Below are 22,271 nucleotides of genomic sequence, written 5' to 3' on the forward strand. Positions count from 1 at the left end.
CCTGGCAGCTCCCCCAGACCCTGGTGGCCAAGGGATGCGCATCCTGTGTGTGACACAGCCTGTCCTGTGTGAGCAAACCACTATTAATGATTCTCAGGGTTTCTGTGCCTGTAAATTAAACACTTCCTCTTCACATACAAATTCCATTATATTGCTTACATAGGCCTTGGCTGGGCAGTTAGTAGGTAATTGCCCCTTGAATAGTCTCCCAATGTCAGTTGCCAGTTTCTGTTCCTGTATGTGTTTGTGCTTACTGAGTTTTTAAAAAAGTATTTCTTGTGCAATTAATTTCTTATAATTCTGTTAATTTAAGATTGGTGGGAGCTTTTTGTTCCTCTGCTTTTTCATACCCCTAAGTTCCTTCCATTCCTTGCCAAAGGGATGGCAAGCTTAGGATTTAGCTCTTTAAGATATAGGATTGGCATGTGATACTCAAAATTCAAAGATATTTTCCTCCTCACAGTTGTAAAACAAAGATATAAAAACATTAAGATTACCAAGTCAGTACATTCCTATTAGGAATATTTCCTTATTATTTTTAATAATTTATTTGAAAAGATTACAAAATCAGTACATTTATTTCAAGAACATTTCTTTCTCACCACACATATTAAAAATGCAGAGAATTTCCTTGAATAAAGAACGAACCCTTCCCCAACATAAAGTGCAAGTCTGAAGTACCCATTTCTATTAATTTCAAAATGTATAATGTCCAGTCTTATATATGAAATTAAGACAGACTATCACAATTTTTAGAGGAGTTCATGAAAATATTCCCATGAAATCCATAATAATCACAGAAAGAATTGTAGGAAATAGCCATTTTAAAAAAAATCAGCTACACAATTTCCTTTAAAAAAACAAAACTGGTTTTCAGAATATAAGCTAACTTAAGGAAGATATTTTCCAGCTGGTATTTTGATATGCAGGACCTATTTGTAGGGACCCTTGATAGAAACATATTTTAGAAAAGAGAGCCTTACAACTTATTATCTGGATCATTCCAGTGCAATACCACTTGGAGAAGGTTTTTCCTGGTTGCTGTCACCAGCAACCTCAAGTGATTACTCTTCCATAAACAGTGATCTTCTGCTACATATTTTTGCTTGTCTCTCGAGGACAGAATGAGATTCTAGGCACAACAATAGCCTTGAACTCCTTGAATAGTAATAGCCATTATTGGTTCTGTACCAGGAAGAACTTGGGATTAGCTATTATTGCCCCATGGATACCTGCTGACTTTCAGCTGAGGTTATTCACACCTGAAATAAACCTGAGGAAGGAGTTGTACTCCCAGCACAGTCTTGGAGCTGGGCACTTGTTTGCAGCAAAAGCGTCACTATGGTCCTCCGATGCATAGTATGTGCATACATTCTGCCCACCACCATCACTACCACTGTCCTCCAAGCAGCATGTAATCAGATAACGAGCAGCAGCAAATAATCTTCGGATAAGCATTGCCAGCTTATGAAAAAAATGAAATCCCTTAATTATCACATAATGGAGAACTGCAGTGTCCAGTTTTATCAGCTGTCTATGCAAACAGTCTAGAAGTGAAGCTTTGGACAACATGTCGGAGGTAATCATGTTCTTTCCATGTAGCCTATTGTATGCACCCTTCCATATAAATAGTCTCCTCTCAGAGGCAAAAGGAACATGCTTGTTTTGATAAAGGAGAGTCCTCTCGTCATTTTAATGTCCAATTTTGACTCAAACTGGAGCTCTGTGTGAAGCGTAAAGCTTTATCAGTGCTTGATCAGATGCATCCAATGGCAGTGTTGTGTTCACAACAGTTCATTGTGAAATTCTTCTGGAAATTCCATGCAATCAAAACCCATGTCTGTGGAAGTCAGCCACCCAGTGCGGCTCCTGATTAGTCAGCCGGCGTTCTAAAAGAAAGATGGAGAGAAATGTTATAGGCTGCATACAGACATAATGCAAACATGAGCAGAAGCGCACATGCCCCCGCTCCACACATGAGGGTAGGGGATTGAAAACTTCTACTTTAGAATAAATCACAGCTTTCCGTTACACTCATGCTTGAGAAACGGGCTTATTCTACAGATCATTGATTAATTAAGTGCTGTCAAGTCGGTGTCAACTCTTAGCGACCACATAGATAGATTCTCTCCAGGATGATCTGTCTTCAACTTGGACTTTAAGGTCTCTCAGTGGTGCATTCATTGCTGTCGTAATTGAGACCATCCACCTTGCTGCTGGTTGTCCTCTTCTTCTCTTTCCTTCAACTTTCCCCAGAATTATAGCCTTCTCAAGGGAGCTGGGTCTTTGCATAATGTGTCTGAAGTATGAGCCTGGTCATTTGTACCTCGAGTGAAAATTCTGGATTGATTTGTTCTATGATCCATTTGTTTGTTTTCCCAGCTGTCTATGGTATCCTCAAAACTCTTCTCCAAAGTTCAAAAGCATCAATGCTTTTTCTATCTTGCTTCTTCAAAGTCCAGCTTTCACATCCATAGAGTGTCACGGGAAAAACCATTGTCTGAACTATTCTAAGCTTTGTAGATATAGATACATCATGGCATCGAAATATCATTTCCAAGGCCTTCATTGCAACCCTACCAAGTGCTAGTCTGTAGCGTATTTCTTGACTGCTGGATCTTTTACTGTTGATGGTCAATCCTAAAAGGCAGAAGCTATCCACCACTTCAAAGCCTTCATTGTCAATTCTGAGGCTGGTTGCTGTACCCGTTGTCATTAGTTTAATCTTCTTTACATTTAACTGTAGTCCCATTTTTTCCACTGTGCTCCTTGACTTTCATTACTAGAGCCTGCAGATCATCCACATTCTCAGCTATCAGAGTGGTGTCATCAGCGTAGCACAGGTTATTGATGTTTCTTCCTCTAACTTTATAACTATGTTCATATTCTTCCAATCCAGCTTCTCTCAGTATATGTTCAGCATATAAATTGAATAAAGAAAGAGAAAGTATATAGCCTTGTCTTATATCCCACTGCCACGATGAAGCAGCATAGCAAGACTTGGGGTAGTATTCTACAGATAGTAGTTCTAAACTCAAAGTCTTTGTGCACAAAGCAGGAGAGACGAGACAAGGCGGAAAAGTATGTAAAGCCACACTTGGCTCTCCTCAGATACACAAATCAGTGGCAATGGTACAATACATAGAGTCTCATTTTAGAGACTTTAAAAAAGGCATTTTTGTTAACTTACCCGGATACAGAGGAAGGTGCCATTTCAAATTCCTTTGGTTTCCTTCCTTGGGGCAAATCCTAAGAATGGGAGCACAAACCAATGAAAAACATGCTCCCCTTGCTGGCAAATGCCCCTTCTGTACGGTTTCATTTTAAATTTGCATTAAAGAGGTGATTTTTAAACAATTTCTTTCTAAGTATTATTCAGAGTTCAATGGTGAAAGCGCAAGGTTAGGGACCAATCAAGACACATGTGAGAGATCTGTGGATGAGATCCCCTATTATGGTGTGTTTTTAAAAAAAAAACAACCCAGTAATACAAGCCAATGAGTAATTTTGATCAAGACCGCATTGGTGATGAAGGGGAAGGGTTTTGTTTTTTTTTAAACATCTACAGTTCTCCCCAATTGAAATTTACACCCCCTCCACAGATATTTATCCTGAAGGGCTAAATATACAGGCACCCATAGTATGTCTGTATGTTTGGTACAGATGCTTGAGGGGTGGATTTCACCTGAGATGACATCGTGAAGAGTTAATTTGCTCCTCCTTCAGCCAGTGATATTGATCTGCAGTGGCTTTGTTTTTTATTATTAATAATAATAATAATAATAATAATAATAATTCAATTTCTATACCGCCCTTCCAAAAATGGCTCAGGGTGGTTTACAAAGAGAAATAACAAATAAGATGGCTCCCTGTCCCCAAAGGGCTCACATTCTAAAAAGAAACATAAGACACACACCAGCAACAGTCACTGGAAGTACTGTGCTGGGGGTGGATAGGGCCAGTTACTCTCCCCCTGCTAAATAAAGAGAATCGCCACGGTAAAAGGTGCCTCTTTGTCCAGTTAGCAGGGTTACACATTTAGTCTGGCTATACAGACTGTTATGGTAATAATTTCAATGCCAAACAGCAAGGCAAGATTGATTTTTTTCTGCCCTTAGTAACCAGCATGAATGTCTTAATTCTGTATTTGTGAAGTGGAACAGAAAAAAGAACAGAGGGCTCTCTAACTAGTCACTTCCACTAGCTATCACAATTTAAGGTTCATAAGCTTTGGTTTCTTTTTAGTTTCCCCCACCTCAAATAATAATTGCATCAGTTTCAACAAATTTATTTGTAGAAGGATTATTTTGTAAAAAACATTTCCTCTTCTGTAGCTTCTACACAGTGCAGAAAGCCATGGAGGATAGGAATTACTCCATTTTCCATCCAGCATCTAACCTGTGCCCTAGTCTTAAAGCTTCACTTCAAGAATGTTTGCATCTGCATTTCTGAAGTGTTACATTCCAGCAATACAAATTCATGCAGTAGTAAAATATTTCCAGCTACATATGTAAACAATATGAGTTATTCTGCTATGTAACATGCTCATTGAGATGCTCCTTTTCCTCTAGTTTATCCCTCCCTAGATTCCACTCCCCTGTTTATTCTTTCTGCTCTCACTCTCTCTACCCATTGTTCACAGAAAAAGTCCTTAATCAATTATCCCCTTTTTAGAAACTCTCCTTAAGAGATTTCCCACAACTATCTTCAGCACGGGAACAACTCTTTCTCTATCTAAACCGAAAGTCGACTACTCAAAAACATATAGAGCAGTTTAATCCAGCAGTTGGATTCTAGTGAAACTGACCAGCAAGTTCCTAGATCTCTCTCACCACCTCTCGTTGAGGATACAGATTGGTCTTCTAAAGCATAAGGTTTCAGAATGCAAAACCAATATTTTGCCTCAATCAGCAGCTATCAGTGCCAACTACAAGAACAGCAGTGCTTTGACTTTTCCAGATATATCCCTCCTGGAAGGGCCTTCCAGCATTTTAATTACATCCAGTTTCAAATGATGAAAAAGATGGTCTGCTCTTAATGGAAAAACACTGTGGTATAATGTAGTGTAATATAGTGCAACCCTTCAGCTTGACACTGGACATGATAAACCAAAAGTTTAGCTAGGGCCAAAACTAACATTTTGTTTATACAACCAGCATCTTGAATTGAGCCCAGAAATGAATAGGGAGCCAATAAAGAATGTGCAAGCCTCGGGTAATACATTGCATCGAACCAGCCTAACAGAAGACTGGCAGCAACATTTTGGTCCAGTTGAAGTTTCCAGATACTTTTCAAGGGCAGCCTCAGGTAGAAATGCATTATAGTGAAACAGAGATTACTAAAGCATAAGTGACTGTGGCCACATCAATCATCTTCAGGAAAGGGTGCAATTGATATATCAGCCAGAGCTAGTAACAAGTACTCTTAATCTTACCCAGTCACCTAGAATTACCCCCAAATTACAAAGCTGCATCTTAAGGAGTGTAATGTCACACAACACAGGCTACATAGTAGGAGTGTGCATGAAGTGAACCAGGCCAATTGGATCGCAAACCAGACCAGCCTTCACACTCACCTGGCTTCCAGGCATGGGCAGAGGCCATTTGTGTGGTCACACATGTGCAGAGGTCAGGTGAGTGTGGAGCCACGCTTCCACGTGGGCTGCTGGCTGCGGGGGGGGGGGGAGTTCTGCCAGTAAGCACCTTAGCATTTACTTTTACAGGTGCCTCTCACCACCCACCCCTAGCACCACCCTCACCAGCAAGCCCTTTTAAAAGAATCCACCTTTACAAACAAAGGGAATCCTCACCAGATTCCTCTTTACATAGCAGCATGAACTGCCAAGCTGGTTTGGGCTAATGGACCAGGCCAGTCAGTCGGTTCGACGGAACCCGTTAACAGACCCATGGTTTGGTCCAAATTTGGACTGGACCCACGCAAAATGGTCCGTGCACACCCCTACTATATAGTATTCATGGCTGCATGCCTTTTAGAGGAGCTACAATTCCCACAATACCCCACTCCTCCTGGCCATTCTTAAAGAGGCAAGCGGCACCAAGTAAGACCTTAGCCTTTTTAAAATGGCCTTTCCCTTGCCCTCCACTGCTTTCTTTACAGAAGAGCCTTCAGTGCCGCTGAGGCAGCAATAGTGCCAGAGGCCCGCCACCCAGGGGAGCATAGCCAGTGGTGCAGTGGGGCCAGCACCAGAGTGAAGGCATGGTGGCACAGCCCTGCTACTGGGCCAGTGCTGGAGGCCTCTGATGGAGGCACAGCAGCACAACACAGCCCTGATGAGTGCTCACTGGGGGCAGCCTGTCCAGGAACAGTAGCCATCTGCCAGCAAGAGTGGCCAATGGTTTGCAACAACAATGGGGGCAGTGGTGATGACCCAGAGTGGTGGTCTTTTTACCCTTAAAATGTAGCCCCCACCCCGCAATAAGCTTATCAGAAATATATTTCATTCCAGAAACAATTGGAAGAAGTAGGATCGGAGTTCTGACTCTCAGAAACCCTCTCCTATCAGTTCCAGAATTACAACTGATAATAACGATATGGGTATTATCTATGGATATTATCTACAGGCCTACTACATACCCAGCTCTCAATCGACTGAACCCCCTTCCAACAGTACTTCTGTCTTTCTTAGGACTTTTAGAAGAGAACAGAAGCAAAACTATTAAAATACTGTTAATATAGTACACAAATCATATTATATGAACAATGTCACTTCTTGTAGGACTTCAGCAACTAAACTTTGTACATCTGTTGAAAATCAATCAATCAATCAGTCAGTCAGTCAATGGTTGGGAACTAAAGAGCTGCTTAAGTTTGCACAAGGGAATTCCAGTGGGAATTTCTGAAGTTTTTCACTGTGTGAACAACTTATTCCTGCGGTATATTTCATAAAGCAAATTTGAAATTGCTTTGAGTTTCAAAAGCAATTTGCCAAATGATGGGGTCGGAGAAGAATGCACTCACTTTTAAATAAGAACTAGTCTAGGCATACAACCTTATCTGGACTTACTCGAGAGTGAGTCCAACTAAACATGATGGAATTTATTTCTGAGTAAATCTGCACAGGTGCAATCTTGTGCACTTTCCAAATAATTTCAATGGGAATTACAAAACCTGAAGTGCCAGATGGAAGCCTAAAGCCCTTTGGGGCTCATAGAATGAGTTTCACAATTCTTCAGATTTGGTCCAACTTGTTCTTGAATGCAATTTCTACAGTGATGGAATTTATAACTGGCCAAACACATCTTAGAAGGGCAGAAGATGACAGAAATATCTTACCTGTAAAGGTTCCATTCTGCAAGATGCCTCTGATGTTGTCTCCACACTCATATCCTGAGACACAGCACATTGTTTGGTTCCATGTTCAGTCATGTATTCATATGTGCTCATCTTCTTATGCACTGTGTACACAGAAGCAATTGGGATTTTTAAAAAAAAGTTTTCAAAACTTATCCCTGAAGCTCTGCAGCTTAGACAGGTGAAATCAAGGTTGGTAAACATGCACATTATCCTTAAGTACAACCTGAATTAAGTTTTCTACAGCATGGCATTTGTTTTCAAATTAGCGAAGCAGACATCATTATAGCAGGTGTGGTATGTGTGGAAAGAGGGCTCCCCTTACAGCATCAGGTGTGGGACAGGCCAGTCAGCATCAAGTGTGCAAGGCAGGTCTTACTTTCACTACAGCAGTTCCCCAAGCAGTTCACTTCCTTCCCCTAGCTAGAGGATGAATGACTTATATGAAACCATTCATATTATATAAACCATTCACTTATATCAAAGTATGGTATGTACTCAGGAGCACCATTAAGGTGGGGGGTAAACTTGTTCCCAGCCCTTGAGAGTCAAGCCTGTTCCTATCTGCATAGCCTGATCCTCTAATTCTGTTCTTTGGTCACATTCAGATCTGTTGGAATGTTGGGAACTAGCTTTTATACAGAGAGATGTCTAGGAAATCAAACAAGGTAAAAGATTTGCCATTTTATTCTGTCATAAACTTTAACAGCATCTAGAAGCATTCATGTTTGTTATCCTTCACATAATTGTTCATCATACGGGAGAATAAAGCCTTGACAAAACAACACAAACCATATATTTGCAGCCCAGCTTCTTACAGGGGAGAGGAAAGTTGTCAGTCTGACTGGGAGTAAAACATCACACAGGTCTTAGGGACAGGAATAACTTCCTCGGTGGAGGTGGAAATGGTGGGGGTGGTTGAGGACTGAGAAGAAGATGTCCCAGAAAGCAGAAAGGGCAAGGTGTAAAGAAGAGGAATGGCCCAGAATGACAATGGAGGCCAAGAAGCGGTATGGGATTTTAGTTGAATTCTGCAAGTCAGTTTGGCCTAACTAGCCAATTATTTGGCTGCAGACATCTAATTTTGCTTAAATTCTGTTTCCTGCCCAAAAGGAAAAACAAATTAATGAAGCTACAGTCTTTCAGAAATCTTTTACTCACAAAGATAAAGATGAAACAACAACAAATATCCAAGCAGCAGGAAGGAAGCAAATCCAAAAAACATAGTTAAGACTGCTACAATCAGGATTCCAGCTGCTGTAGTCTCTACTGGAGCAACAGGAAGAAATGCCAGCCAAGTGCCATTTCTACTGACATCTATCAGAGAGAGAAAGTGATGGGAGAAAGTAATTTTATTCTGGTAGTAGTCACCTGAAATATTTGTTTAAAATCTATAATAGGCAACATTGTTTTTTCTGATAACATGGGAAAGATTTAAAGACTTTTCTAAGGGCATATTACTTCGAATATTCATATACTGCTCTTCAGCCAAAGTTCTCAAAGCAGTTACATAGAAAATTAAATAATACATAAATAAGATGGTCCCCTGTCCCCAAAGGGCTCACAGACTAAAACGAAACATAAGGCAGATACCAGCAACAGCCACTGGAGAGATGCTGTGCTGGAGTTGGATAGGGCCAGTTGTTCTCCCCCTGCTAAATATAAGAGAATCACCACTTTGAAAGGTGTCTCTTTGCTCAGTTAGCAGGGGTTAGCATATGCTGACCCTATATCCAAACATCACTGAAATAAAGAAGTCTTAATGGGAAAGCACTTTTAAAACATTGTCTTTGTATTATAAAAGCTTGTTAAGAGTTGAAATGTGTTTTAGCATAGGTTCTATCCCTGACAATTTCACATTAAGGTGAAACATATATACCTGTTAAACATTTTCCCCAGCATCATTCTAAAATCATTTTATCAAGGTACAAGTCCTCTGTCCATGTGAATGGACCCCCAAAGCCTAAGGTTTTTATTTTTCAAAATTATGTCCAACTGGAGGCAGAACTAGAGATATCCAAATACTACTTTTTTCCTTGCCAGTGTCTCTCCTCAACTCCTTTCTATGAGAGGCTGTAACAAACTGCCAGTCACTGGCCCAGTGTTCTGGATGCAAACATTCTCATCTGCGAGTAGACAACTGAATGGCAGGAGCCAGTCAACAGAAATAGCAATATTGCAAGAACAGAACAGAAAAGAAGATTGTAGTTTGCCTCCCCACACCCATCATATCAGCAATCACAATCATAGTACAAAGTGCATCCAGAACCTGGGGGGCAGCGAGAGCTGTGAGCAACAATACCTCAAAGCACTCCTCAGAGGGTACAATTCTGATTTGGCCTCAAAGCCCCTGGACATCTACAGACACTCACTGGGAGAGGAAGCATGTACACCTGTTACTGGTGTGGCTACACTCGTTTTTGCTTTGATCCAACTTCTAAATGGCTGGCACTATGAGCAAGCAGGACATTAAACTACTCCATACTTCTGCCCCAAAACAACAGACAACCATCTAGTGTGCACTCCATAATGGTAATTTGTACCATCCAGATGCCATGGTTGGCCACAGCCACAGGTTGATCTGCCAAGGACAGAGGGCTACTTATACAGGAGGTCACCCAGGATAACGATCTGGCCATTTGAGCAGGGCAGGAGAAAGGTGTAGTCACTGTCCAGTTGCTGTGTGCCTTTACCACTAGTGATGTGCCAAATGGCCATTTGGCTGTCCGGATTGCGGGCACCTCCCTTTAAAGTCAAGGGCTGACACAGCCCCTTCTTTGAAGGGGTTACCTGCTCCTCCTCTGCTCGCCTCCACTGCCACCATCCTAGGACTCCCCACCCCCCAACTATGCCCACATACCAGCGGGGCATCTGCCAGTTGCCTCTGCATGGCACCGGCATGTATATGGCCACCGTGTATGCACAGAGGCCATATGTGTGCCAGCGCCATGCAGGGGCAACTGGGAGACGCCCCACCAGTGCACGGGCATAGCTGGGGGTGGGGGGCGCTGGGATGGCGGCAAGTGGAGGAGCAGGAGGTACGGACCTGCTCTCCTCTGCTTTCAAGGGGCTGTGTAAGCCCTCGGTTTTAAAGGGAAGTGCCCACAATTTGGATAGCTGCATCGCATTTTGGCACATCCCTATTTACCACCACCTTCCCCAGCCACACCTGCAGCTCTGCCTGTCCTCACGTTCCCATCTCCACCGCTTATATGGGGCTTCCTGATGAAAGCAGAGGTGCCACGTGCTTTGCATCACTGCATCACTTCGACTTCAATCAGTAACAGTACTATGAGGAAATTCCAGAGAGACTTTATGAGGGACTCACCATATGATTTCTTTACATTCTGCTTTTACAGTTTTAAATTCATGTGTTTCTTGAAAATTACCATTCATGGAGGAATGTCTCTTATTACACCAAAATTAAAGCACCCATTCAACTAAAGCAGCCATTTTGCATAAGAACTAATTAATACAATCATTTTGAGGTTAACATACCACCACAATGAATTTTCCTTCTCAATTTTTACGTGGCGCAATGGGGATGTGCTTGACTAACAAGCAGAAGGTTGCCAGTTCAAATCCCCTCTGGTACTATATCGGGCAGGAGCGATATAAGAAGATGCTGAAAGGCATAATCTCATACTGTGCAGGAGGAGGCAATGGTAAACCTCTCATGTATTCTACCAAAGAAAACCACAGGGCTCTGTGGGTGCCAGGAGTCAAAATCGATTTGACAGCACACTTTACCTTTACTTTATTTTTACATGGTAAATTGGTCCTTTCAAAAATACTTTCAAGTGGCTATGTTTTTACATCTTGAAAACTGCAAGCAGTGTTACCATTTAGCTGGCTTTAAATTATAATGTTTGTGTGAAGAAGCCCTAACCTTTGCATGTGCAAAGTTTGGTTTCAAGAGTGAGATACCAGCCAAGTCAATGTCTTGAATCAGTACTACACTTTTGAGCTTATTTGCCATGCAAAAGATCAGCCTCTAAGAAACCACAGGCCTTCAGCAACTACCTCAACAGCACTACCTTGAAAAAGTTCTACAAGGTCACAGTGGCATAAAAAGTTATTTTAAGTCAGTGGAACAATACTTTCAAACTGAGGAGATGTGCGGAGTTGTGCTGGATTCACAAAATACTGGATGAAGACGTATAGGATCACCAATATCAGAAGGAGGACTCCAACAACCGCAGAAGCAACAGCATTGAAGAAAAACCTACACACACACACGTTAACAGAAAGATTCTTCTCAGTCAAAAGGGAATAGTAGAACCTGCCATTAATATAAAAGGTGACAACACTGGATGGATATGAAGTCTTTTAAATGTGGAAGGCTTGCACAATCACAATATGGAATATTTAATTATATCCAGAATACAGATAATCATGGGTTTTGCTCACCTGGTACTCAAGAGAGAAAGCCTTATGTCGTCACAGTATGCAGTTGTTTAAGCTTAATAGTCTAGCATGTCACTGTTCACACACTTCTGTTTAGTTCACATTTTAATATATCTGAATCATTTTTACTGCTCTTCCCACATTAATCATGTCTCGTCTCCCCCTGGAGGAGGAGCAGCTGACCTTGTGGAAGTAAGAATGAATTATTCCCTCTTCTACACAGGGTCTGCCTTGGTTTGCATTTGAATGGGTGACAACATAGAGCACTGTCTGCTGCAAGGCATTCCTGGGGGTGGGCCGTAGCTCAGTGGTAGAGCCCCTGCTTGGAGATGAGGTTGTAGTCCTTGGTAGAGCATTTGCTTTGCAGGTCACAGGTCCAATCCCTGGCATCTTTAGGTATGGCTGGAAGAGACTCCTGCCTGAACCTTAGGAACATAAGAAGCTGCCATATACTGAGTCAGACCATTGGTCTAGCTAGCTCAGTATTATCTTCACAGACTGGCAGTGGCTTCTCCAAGGTTGCAGGCAGGAGTCTATCTTCACCCTATCTTGGAGAAGCCAGGGAGAGAACTTGGAACCTTCTGCTCTTTCCAGAGTGGCTCCATCGCCTGAGGGGAATATCTTACAGTGCTCACACTTCTAGTCTCCCTTTCATATGCAACCAGGACAGAGCCTGCTTAGCTAAGTGGACAAGTCATGCTTGCTACCACAAGACCAGCTCTCCTCCTTGGAGAAGCTGCTGCCAGTCAGTGTAGACAGTACTGAGCTAGATGAACCAATGGTCTGACTTGGTATAAGGCAGCTGCCGATATTCCTATGTTCCCACCTGGCAAGCTTTTATTTGCAAGCAAAATGACAAACAGACTTTTTTTCATGATGCAGAAAATCCCAGTGCCAGAACTGTCATGTATTTTGTCATGCTGCTGCTTCTAAATATGTATTTACAGCAAGACGTTTATACAAATTTCATATTTGATTACCTCGGAAACCACTGCAGTACTGTACACTGGTATTCTATGGCAGATGTATTCATATAACCCCCTAGAGACTAGTGTCTCTAGGCAGTATATAAAACAAAACAATAAACAACAAGTAATAAAACTAAAACAAAGGAAAGGGTAATCAGTGGATAGAAAGTTTGAAAACGACCACTCTATGGCAAGCAGGACCAACTATTTCCTGCAAATATGGGACATGGTTGCTTCAGGGATGAGTACATAAAATCCACTGGCTTCGCTTTCAGTCAAAATTTTGACACACATCTCCCTAGAACTCTGCCGCCCCCAAACAGATCTGCAGTTGCTTTGTTGGAATGACTGTATTAAACAACTTAACCTGGGTCTTGACCAGTGTTCCCTCCAACAGGGATTCCCAGATGTTGTTGACTACTACTCCCAGAATCCCCAGCTACAGTGGCTTTTGCTTGGGAATTATGGGAGGGTTTAAAAAAAAAATTATACCCCATCCAAACTTACGTCTCTGGGTTGCTAACAACAATTAAAATCTCTGGGCGGCTAACAACAATTAAAAGAGTTGTAGTCAACAACATCTGGGAATCCCTGTTAAGAGGGAACAGTGGTCTTGGCCTTAACTTGCCACAACAAGCTTTTCCCACATAGTTATTCAGTTATCCAAAAGCCTTCGGTTTAGGATGAGAATTATGATGCTTTCAGTTTTCACTTGTGCTATAAAAAGCAAGGAAACAGCAAGTTACGGCGGCACCCATCTTAATTTCTGCACCATATAAGCTGTAAAGACTTTTACACTCTCATACATTATGTTGCTTTAGAAACAGCAGTAGACATACAGGTGAAACTCGAAAAATTAGAATATCGTGCAAAAGTCCATTAATTTCAGTAATGCAAATTAAAAGGTGAAACTGATATATGAGATAGACGCATTACATGCAAAGCGAGATAAGTCAAGCCTTAATTTGTTATAATTGTGATGATCATGGCGTACAGCTCATGAGAACCCCAAATCCACAATCCCAGAAAATTAGAATATTGTGAAAAGGTTCAACAGTCTAGGCTCCAGGTGTCCCACTCCAATCAGCTAATCAATCCATAACACCTGCAAAGGGTTCCTGAGCCTTTAAATGGTCTCTCAGTCTGGTTCATTGGGAATCACAATCATGGGAAAGACTGCTGACTTGACAGTTGTGCAGAAAACCATCATTGACACCCTACATAAGGAGCGAAAGCCTCAAAAGGTAATTGCAAAAGAAGTTGGATGTTCCCAAAGTGCTGTATCAAAGCACATTAATAGAAAGTTATGTGGAAGGGGAAAGTGTGGAAGAAAAAGGTGCACAAGCAGCAGGGATGACCGCAGCCTGGAGAGGATTGTCAGGAAAAGGCCATTCAAAAGTGTTGGGGACTTTCACAAGGAGTGGACTGAGGCTGGAGTTAGTGCATCAAGAGCCAGCACACGCAGACGGATCCTGGACATGGGCTTCAAATGTCGTATTCCTCTTGTCAAGCCGCTCCTGAACAACAAACAACGTCAGAAGCGTCTTACCTGGGCTCAAGAAAAAAAGAACTGGTCTGTTGCTCAGTGGTCCAAAGTCCTCTTTTCTGATGAGAGCAACTTTTGCATCTCATTTGGAAACCAAGGATCCAGAGTCTGGAGGAAGAATGGAGAGGCACACAATGCAAGATGCTTGAAGTCCAGTGTGAAGTTTCCACAGTCTGTGTTGATTTGGGGAGCCATGTCATCTGCTGGTGTTGGTCCACTGTGCTTCATTAAGTCCAGGGTCAACACAGCCGTCTATCAGGAGATTTTGGAGCACTTCATGCTTCCTTCCGCAGACGAGCTGTATGGGGATGCTGACTTCATTTTCCAGCAGGACTTGGCACCTGCCCACACTGCCAAAAGTACCAAAACCTGGTTCAATGACCATGGGATTACTGTGCTTGATTGGCCAGCAAACTCGCCTGACCTGAACCCCATAGAGAATCTATGGGGCATTGCCAAGAGAAGGATGAGAGACATGAGACCAAACAATGAAGAATTGCTGAAGGCTGCTAATGAAGCATCCTGGTCTTCCATAACACCTCAGCAGTGCCACAGGCTGATAGCATCCATGCCACACCGCAATGAGGCAGTAATTGCTGCAAAAGGGGCCCAAACCAAGTATTGAATACATATGCATGCTTATACTTTTCAGAAGTCCGATATTGTTCTATTTACAATCCTTGTTTTATTGGTTTCATGTAACATTCTAATTTTCTGGGATTGTGGATTTGGGGTTTTCATGAGCTGTACGCCATGATCATCACAATTATAACAAATTAAGGCTTGACTTATCTCACTTTGCATGTAATGCATCTATCTCATATATCAGTTTCACCTTTTAATTTGCATTACTGAAATTAATGGACTTTTGCACGATATTCTAATTTTTTGAGTTTCACCTGTATATTGTCATTTTGCACACTAGTGGCAGGAAATTTGAATTCTGACCACTGAGAAATGAATAATGGCTGTTGAAAAAAAAGTTGTATGGCTGGGCATCCTGGAAAGCACTGAATTTAGAAAAGAGTATTTCTTGAACATATTCACATCCTTCTGGAACATAGGAAGCAGTCTTATAGGAAGTCAGATTTGGTCCATCTAGCTCAGTATTGTCTACAGTGCCTGACAGCGACTTCTCCAAGGTTCAGGCAGGAGTCTTCCTTAGCCCTAACTGAAAGGATTGAACTTGGGACCTTCTGCATGCAAAGCTTACTGTATGCTCTTCCACTGAGTTAAGTCCCCATCCCTGAAGGGGAATATCTTACAGCACGCAGACAGTGCTCACATGTAATCACCCATCCAAATGCAAACAAAAGTGAACCTTGCTTAGCAAGGGGGAGAATTAATGTTTGCTACCGCAATACCGGCCCTCCATCCCCAATCATGATTCCACATTCCTACTATTGATCTTAATTTGTGGTGCACATTAACCTGAGCAATATTGGCTACTTTGTTAAGAGTCGTAACCTTAATATGAAGAGCTTGGATAAGTTTGTTTGCGGGTTATGTTCCAGCTCTACATACTTGGTTGTAGGTACCTGCACATGTTATAATCATGAATACCCCCAATTAACATCTGTATTACATTTAAAATGAAAGCTAGCTAACTAAAAACAGGTTGCTCACCTGTAACTAGTGATCCTTGAGGGATCCAGGGGTATTCACACAATGCACATGCACAGCAGCTGCCATCAGAAAGACTTCCAAAGTTCTGTGAGATGCTCTTGCTCTGCCCTGCGCTCGTGTGCCTCTGTTAGGAGAGACAGTTGGAGCGTTGCTGGATTCAGTTCCTGAATGACCGCCACACCCCAAATGACCAGCCTATATGGAACTTTTAAAAGGTAAGTGAGAGACTATGAAAGTATGTAGTACATTAAAAACCATCTTTTGTCCAACCTGTAGTGGGAGGATGTGTGAATACTCCTGGATCACCCAAGGATCACTATACAGGTAAGCAACCTGTTTATCCTTGACGTGATCCCAGTTGTATTCACACAACTGGCCGATTAGCAAGCTTCCCATATAGGTGGAGGGTACAGGATTTTGCTTACCTCTGCATCTCCCATCATTGCATAATCTGCTTCAGAATGCCCCTACCAAAGGAAGAATCTGACAAAGATCTAAGGCATAGCGCTTGATGAAAGGATGATCAGAAGACCAAGTCACTGCTCTTCAAATATCTTCTATGGATACCCCAATAGACTGGCTGCAGAAGAGCCCACTGCATGTGTAAAACAACAGGTTACTCACCTGTAATTGTGGTTCTTCTAGTGGTCAACTGTACTTTTACACCAATGGGCTATACACCTGCGCAGAGACCTCGTCAGAATCTAACAGCTCTATTCTCCTGCTTTAGGAGGGAACCCCGCTCCCAGCCACTATATGCGGCTGCGCCACTCCTCATCCCCTCAGTCATGGAGTCTTCCTTCAGGAGACCCCACAGGGAGGACGAGAGGGCGTGTAAAAGTACAGATTACCACTAGAAGAATCAAAGTTACATGTGAGAAACCTGTTGTTCTTCGACATGGTCTCTGTCTTTTACACCAATGGGCGCAAAACAAGCTAGCACCCAAGGAGGAGGAAAGAAACAGAGGCAACATGTAATCTGCCAGACCATTTTATTCATAACAAATACATTAACTGAAAATAGATTGCAAGACACTCCTGCCAAACACAGCATCATTTCTTGCCTGGGCATCAATAGCATAATGACGGATGAATGAATGGGGCAAAGCCCAGGTAGCCAACTAACAAATAGTGTCCAACAGGACCACACGATTGAAAGCAACAGAGGCCGCCACGGACCTTACCAAGTGGGCCTTAACAGTAGCTGGTAACAGCTTATAGAACCAATTTATAACAAAGCTCAATCGTCGAAACTATCCACCTGGACATAGATTGAGCAGAAACTTGGAGACCTTTACAAGGCCCATCGTAAAGAACGAATAGAAAAGGAGTCTTCCTCCACACTGCAGAACTCTGGACGTAGAAGGACAGTGCCCTCCTAACGTCCAGGTGATGCAACCTTCGTTCCGCATCAGAGGACTGACTTTTTAAAAACTGTCAGAGATGGAGAGGCTCTTATTTCACTAGAGAGCACATTCCAAAGCCTTGGGGCAGCAATGGAGAAGGCAATGGAAGCCAGAGGCTCAAACGGAGGCCTCATCAATCCGGCCAACACCACAGATGGATCCCCGGTGGGAGACACCACAGGGTCATCAGGAAAAACACGGGAAAGACCCTTTAAGAAACTTTTAATGATCAGGTCTTTAAACCAAGAAGCCCGGGTTGCCGGGGAATGTGCCACGATGGCAGCTAAGTACACTTTAAGGGACGACAGCTTGAGACCAGATTCTTTAAGTGAAAGCAAATAATTACAAACCCATGTAGACTAGCAAAAGACCCAAAGCAAGTTCACTTATGATCATAGGCTTTTCTAGTGTACTGTTTCCTGGCTGCAACCAAAATGTCCCTTAGTCTTGGGGGGAAGTCGGCAGGATTTTCCAAGACATCAAGTGAAGGTCCCAAACATTCGGGTGTAACACCCGACCATTCTCCTGTGACAGCAGGTTCGGTTGAACAGGAAGGCATAACCAGTCCACTGCCAGTCTCCTCTGAACTGGAAACCAAGGCCTCCTGGGCCACCAAGGCACTATCAGGATGGCCCTGGCCCGCTCCAGCCTCAGTTTGCTCACCACCTTTGGAAGGAGTAGAAATGGAGGAAATAGGTACAACAGAGGGCCCGTCTAAGACTGGACAAAGGGATCTCCCAACGAGTCCTCGCCCTCCCCCCACCACCAAGCATTGTCTCTGGGTGCAAATAGGTCCAGAACCGGGACACCCCACTTTGTGAAAATGTTTGTGAGAACATCCCAGTCCAATTCCAGAGTGTATGGAGTAGTAACGATCCTGGACATGGGTAGTGTCCTGCAGAACTCTAGGGCATAGCCCAAACTTATGATTGTAAGGACCCACTGGTCCGTGGTCACCTCATCCCATTTCCCTGCAAATGGGCCCAGGCAAGTCCGGAAACTTCCCCAGTCATTGCTTCTTTGGAAAGGTGCCAGGGCGCTGCTTTTCAAAAGCCTGTTTGCTAGGTTGAGCATTCGATTTGTATCGGGACTGGAATCTGTTGTCACGAAATGGCCAATCAGAAGAGGATCGTTGTTGTGGAGAAACCTTTTGCTGATAAGGCAACCATCTAGTAGATTTTTGTTATTTAGAAGCTGGAGAGGAATAGGACATGGACCTCGCCATGTTCCGCAGTTTTTGGACTTTCTGAAGTGTATCATCAGTCTGTTCAGCAAATAGGCTGGAACACTCAAAGGGGAGATCTTCCACCCTAGCGTGCCTTATAAGTCAGTCCAGAGGAACGCGTGTCTCCTGAGTGCCACAGACGTGGCCATGACTTTGGCCGTGCACCCCACCAAGTGTCTGGCCGAGTATAATTCCTGCTTGGTGACCTGGATAGCTTCTCGCAGGAACACCTTTGCCGGATCACACTTATCCTGCGGCAGTAGGTCCAGAAAGGGTGCCACTTTCTCCCACTGGAAGTGATCTGGCAATATAGGCCTGATAATTAGCTACTCGCAAGTGAAGCGCTGAGGCTGAATAGAGCCTCCTCCCAAATGAGTCCAACTTCCAGCCCTCTTTGTCACCTGGAGTCGCCTGGCTGTGGCCCCTAATCTTCTGTAGGGATGTCTCCACAACGATAGAGTTAGGGGTGGGATGATTCCTTAGGAACGTGGTATCATCCTGCAGCTGCACCCTATTGAAGTTCTCCCGGTGCCTGTTAGGCTGCGACAAGGTCGCTGTTTTTTTCCAGTGACATTTTAGGACTCCCAACAATGCCAAATTAAGAGGCAAAGCGGCCAGTATCTTGGCCTCTACATCAATGAGGCTAAACAAAGGATCCAATTCCCCTTTCTGTTGCATACCGAGGCTCACACTCAAGGCTGAGGCCATTCTCACTACGTATGCGGAGTACAGTTTGATATCTTCTGACGGAGAAACAGGTTTAGAGACCGATTGTCTATCCAGTGGTGAAGAGCCCCTGGACACACCTCCTGATTCCGGGGAGCTAGAATCGCTGTTTACATCTTCTGGCTCGAGTGGCACCAAAGAGGCCTGTGCTACTGCCCCGGAGACCGTAGTGATTCCGGATTGTTCACCTTATCCATCAGTATTGAGGAGGGGAGCTCCATTTGTATCACCTGGGTAGAGAGCGAGACTTGCTGCATATCAGGAACCACTGAAGGCAAGTTGCACTGCTCCGGACGATCCCGGGGGAACAATGTGGGGAACACAAGCACAGCCTCCCTTTAGCGTGAGGGTGTGTGCGCAGTAATCCCGAACAGATCCGGAGTTCTCATACGCCTGATCCTCCGAGTACCAAGGACCATATCGAGGCCTCCCATAGTCTGAGTAGTCCGAACGATAATCTCCACGATATTGATCATACAATCTGAAGTCCCGGTGCCAAATGCTGAACGAAGGCACCACCTCATCCAAAGGAGAACGATGCTCCGACCCATGGTACCGATCCATGTATAAAGAATCACGGAAGTCCCAGTCCCGATCCAGTTTGTAACACGATCTTCTGGGCCCCAATGATCTTCAAGGATCGATCTTCTGAGCCCAGTGGGAGGTGTGATCTCTAGGTGAAAGACGCTCTTGATGCCTGCGGGGCGGTGATCAATGTCAAGGCAACCACGACACATCTTGAGCAGGTTGTTTGGGCAAATAGGCCTCCTTTCCTGATGAAACATAGCCAGGCTCATCCATCACTACTGATTGTGCTTGATGCAGTTGCACCCGCTCAGGTTCCCTTGATTCCCTCTCCAACGGAGAGTCCAATCTGGGCTTCTTGGCTACTGGGCCTACCGATGCAGGCGCTGCTGCACTCTTCGTCTTCTTTGGAATCGGAGGTAAGTGTTGCCCTGCTGGCAAGTCCTGAGGCAACTTAGGCTTCTTCTTTTTCTTCCATGGGGTTCGTAGAAGAATCAGGACCGGCTGGCAGAGGGCGCTGAGGCAAGTCCTCTGAGCGCACCGTAGTGCTCGACACTGTCGAGGGAATGACGACGGGAGGCGTCGATACCAGTATCGAGGCTGGCATTTCAACGTCCACTGGAGTGGATTCAGGGCGATCCAGTGGAACCAATGAGGCCATTTTAACTGACCGCTTCAGCGATAACGTCTCTGATGAACAGAGAACTAGATACCACAGGGCTGCGCGGAAGCGAGAAGCCCTATTCTTGCGAGCCTGCTTCGTGAACTTTTGGCAGTGAAGACAGGTCTCGACAATGTGGGATTCCCTCAAACAAAGAAGACACTCAGTATGAGTATCGGGGGAAGGGATCTGGGATAAAGGTATTTGCTAGAATCTGGGATAAAAGAAGTGGAATCTGGGATAAAGGTATTTGCTGGAGATGAGCTGAGAGATCAAAGACTTTGTTTAGTGCTGTTGCCTTGTTTCTGGCAGGATATATCTTGCTTTGTTCTGGGCACATATGTCCTACCCTGTGTTCTTCCTGATTTTCTGTATTCTCTTTTATGTTTAAATTTGCATTGCTACCTGTATCTTCCATAGGGTTGATTAGAAGAGTAGGGTGGTTTTGTTTTAGCTGAATAGCTTTGATGGGTTGTTAGAACTGCAAAGGCTTTAGCTTTTTCATTTTTTCAAGCCTCTCATCTGTTTCCTTACTAAACAGGCCCTCTCCCGCAAATGGAAGATCTTCAGTTTTTTCTTCAAGTCTCATATTGCAATGTGGAGGAACAGAGCCAAGCATGGCTGTGTAATGCTATTGCTCCTGCCAGATTTTTGGACTCTCAGTGTTGTCTTATGATGTTTGTGGATTTGAGCAGACAGCACCCCTCATGTGCACAAACCACAACTCACGGTAGGACTCAATTGGAATCGAATCACATGTGCCAAACTGGTTTGGTTGAACCGGCCAGTCTGGTCCGTTTGACCAAACTGGTTCAGCGGTTTGAGCGGCTATACTTGTAAAAGGGGAATCTGATAAGGATTTCCCTTTACTAGTAAAGGGGTGGGGGAAATCTACTAAGGCCGGTGGGGGGAGAGAGAGAGAGAGAAATAATTTAAAGTGCTTACCAGCCGGCAGGGCTACCAGAGCCACCATTGCCCCCCCACACACACACACACTGGTGCAACCAAAGTGTGCAGGAGTCCATGGTCTTGGTTGACATTGTTGAACTGGATCAGTGGCTGTAGAAGTAGTGATGGTATGAGTCACTGTTTGAGACAGCATTCTCCTAGTGGGCAGCAAAACAAATGACCATCATCATCAGTTAGCTCCTCAGTATTTTTAACAAGTCACAAATGTGGTCCATATCTTTTGTTGGTCTCTCCATCTTGATTGGAATGTCTTTGCTGATTGCCAAAGGCTCTAATGTCAGTAGTCCCAACTGAGTGGACAATATAGTTGAGTCTGTAGGTATTGGAATCAATGCGGAATGATAAAGTTGTGGTTGAAATCGAGGTTGATGTCGGCGGCAAGGTTGCGGTTAGGGTTGCGGTTTATGTGATGTGGAAATTATAGTATATTCTTCCTGACCCTTTTGCACTTGGCTGGTCGATGTCAAGGTTGATGTAGTTGTCAAGGTCGATGTAGTATAAGAGGTTGATGCAGTCTGCTTTGATGTGGATTTTCTTGATGGCGAGGTCGAAGATTGGTTTTTCTTTTCCTTTGGTTTAACTAAGGTGTCATCACCATGTGCTCTCTCTTTTTTAACTTCTTCACATCCCTGGGTGAACTGCCCTTTTTGTATGAGGCAGTATATAAATGTACTAAATAAATAAATATGGTGCGTTTGGTGTGGACAAGAGTAATTTCAATGCTGGAGTACTCACTGTTGAGACTGACTTTGCAGTCACTGTTAATGCCTCCGCAGTCGGACTAGGTGTCAATACCGGACACTAGGGCAGGCATTGAAGTCCACATGGTCATCAAGGTAGAAGTCAAAGTTGAAGAGCATAATGCCAGATTATATGAAACACCTCTTAGTCACAATTCCTG

General features: G+C 43.7%; 1 protein-coding gene across 8 annotated transcripts in view; it reads right to left on the bottom strand.

Moving 5' to 3' along the window:
• Positions 1-501: 501 nt before the first annotated feature.
• The window catches only part of ZDHHC11 (zinc finger DHHC-type containing 11), a 79,859-nt gene continuing 58,089 nt past the window's right edge, over positions 502-22,271 (bottom strand). For all 8 annotated transcript variants that reach the window (XM_053260983.1, XM_053260982.1, XM_053260984.1 and 5 more), the window contains 5 exons: positions 11,412-11,536; positions 8,473-8,628; positions 7,294-7,415; positions 3,191-3,249; positions 502-1,889 (listed from right to left, as the gene is read on the bottom strand). In XM_053260983.1, coding sequence (XP_053116958.1) covers positions 1,874-1,889; positions 3,191-3,249; positions 7,294-7,415; positions 8,473-8,628; positions 11,412-11,536 — 478 coding nt within the window. In that variant the 3' untranslated portion in view covers positions 502-1,873. The remainder of the gene's footprint in view (positions 1,890-3,190; positions 3,250-7,293; positions 7,416-8,472; positions 8,629-11,411; positions 11,537-22,271) is intronic.

Source organism: Hemicordylus capensis, chromosome 6 (genome assembly GCF_027244095.1).
Source record: "Hemicordylus capensis ecotype Gifberg chromosome 6, rHemCap1.1.pri, whole genome shotgun sequence".
NCBI lineage: Eukaryota > Metazoa > Chordata > Lepidosauria > Squamata > Cordylidae > Hemicordylus > Hemicordylus capensis.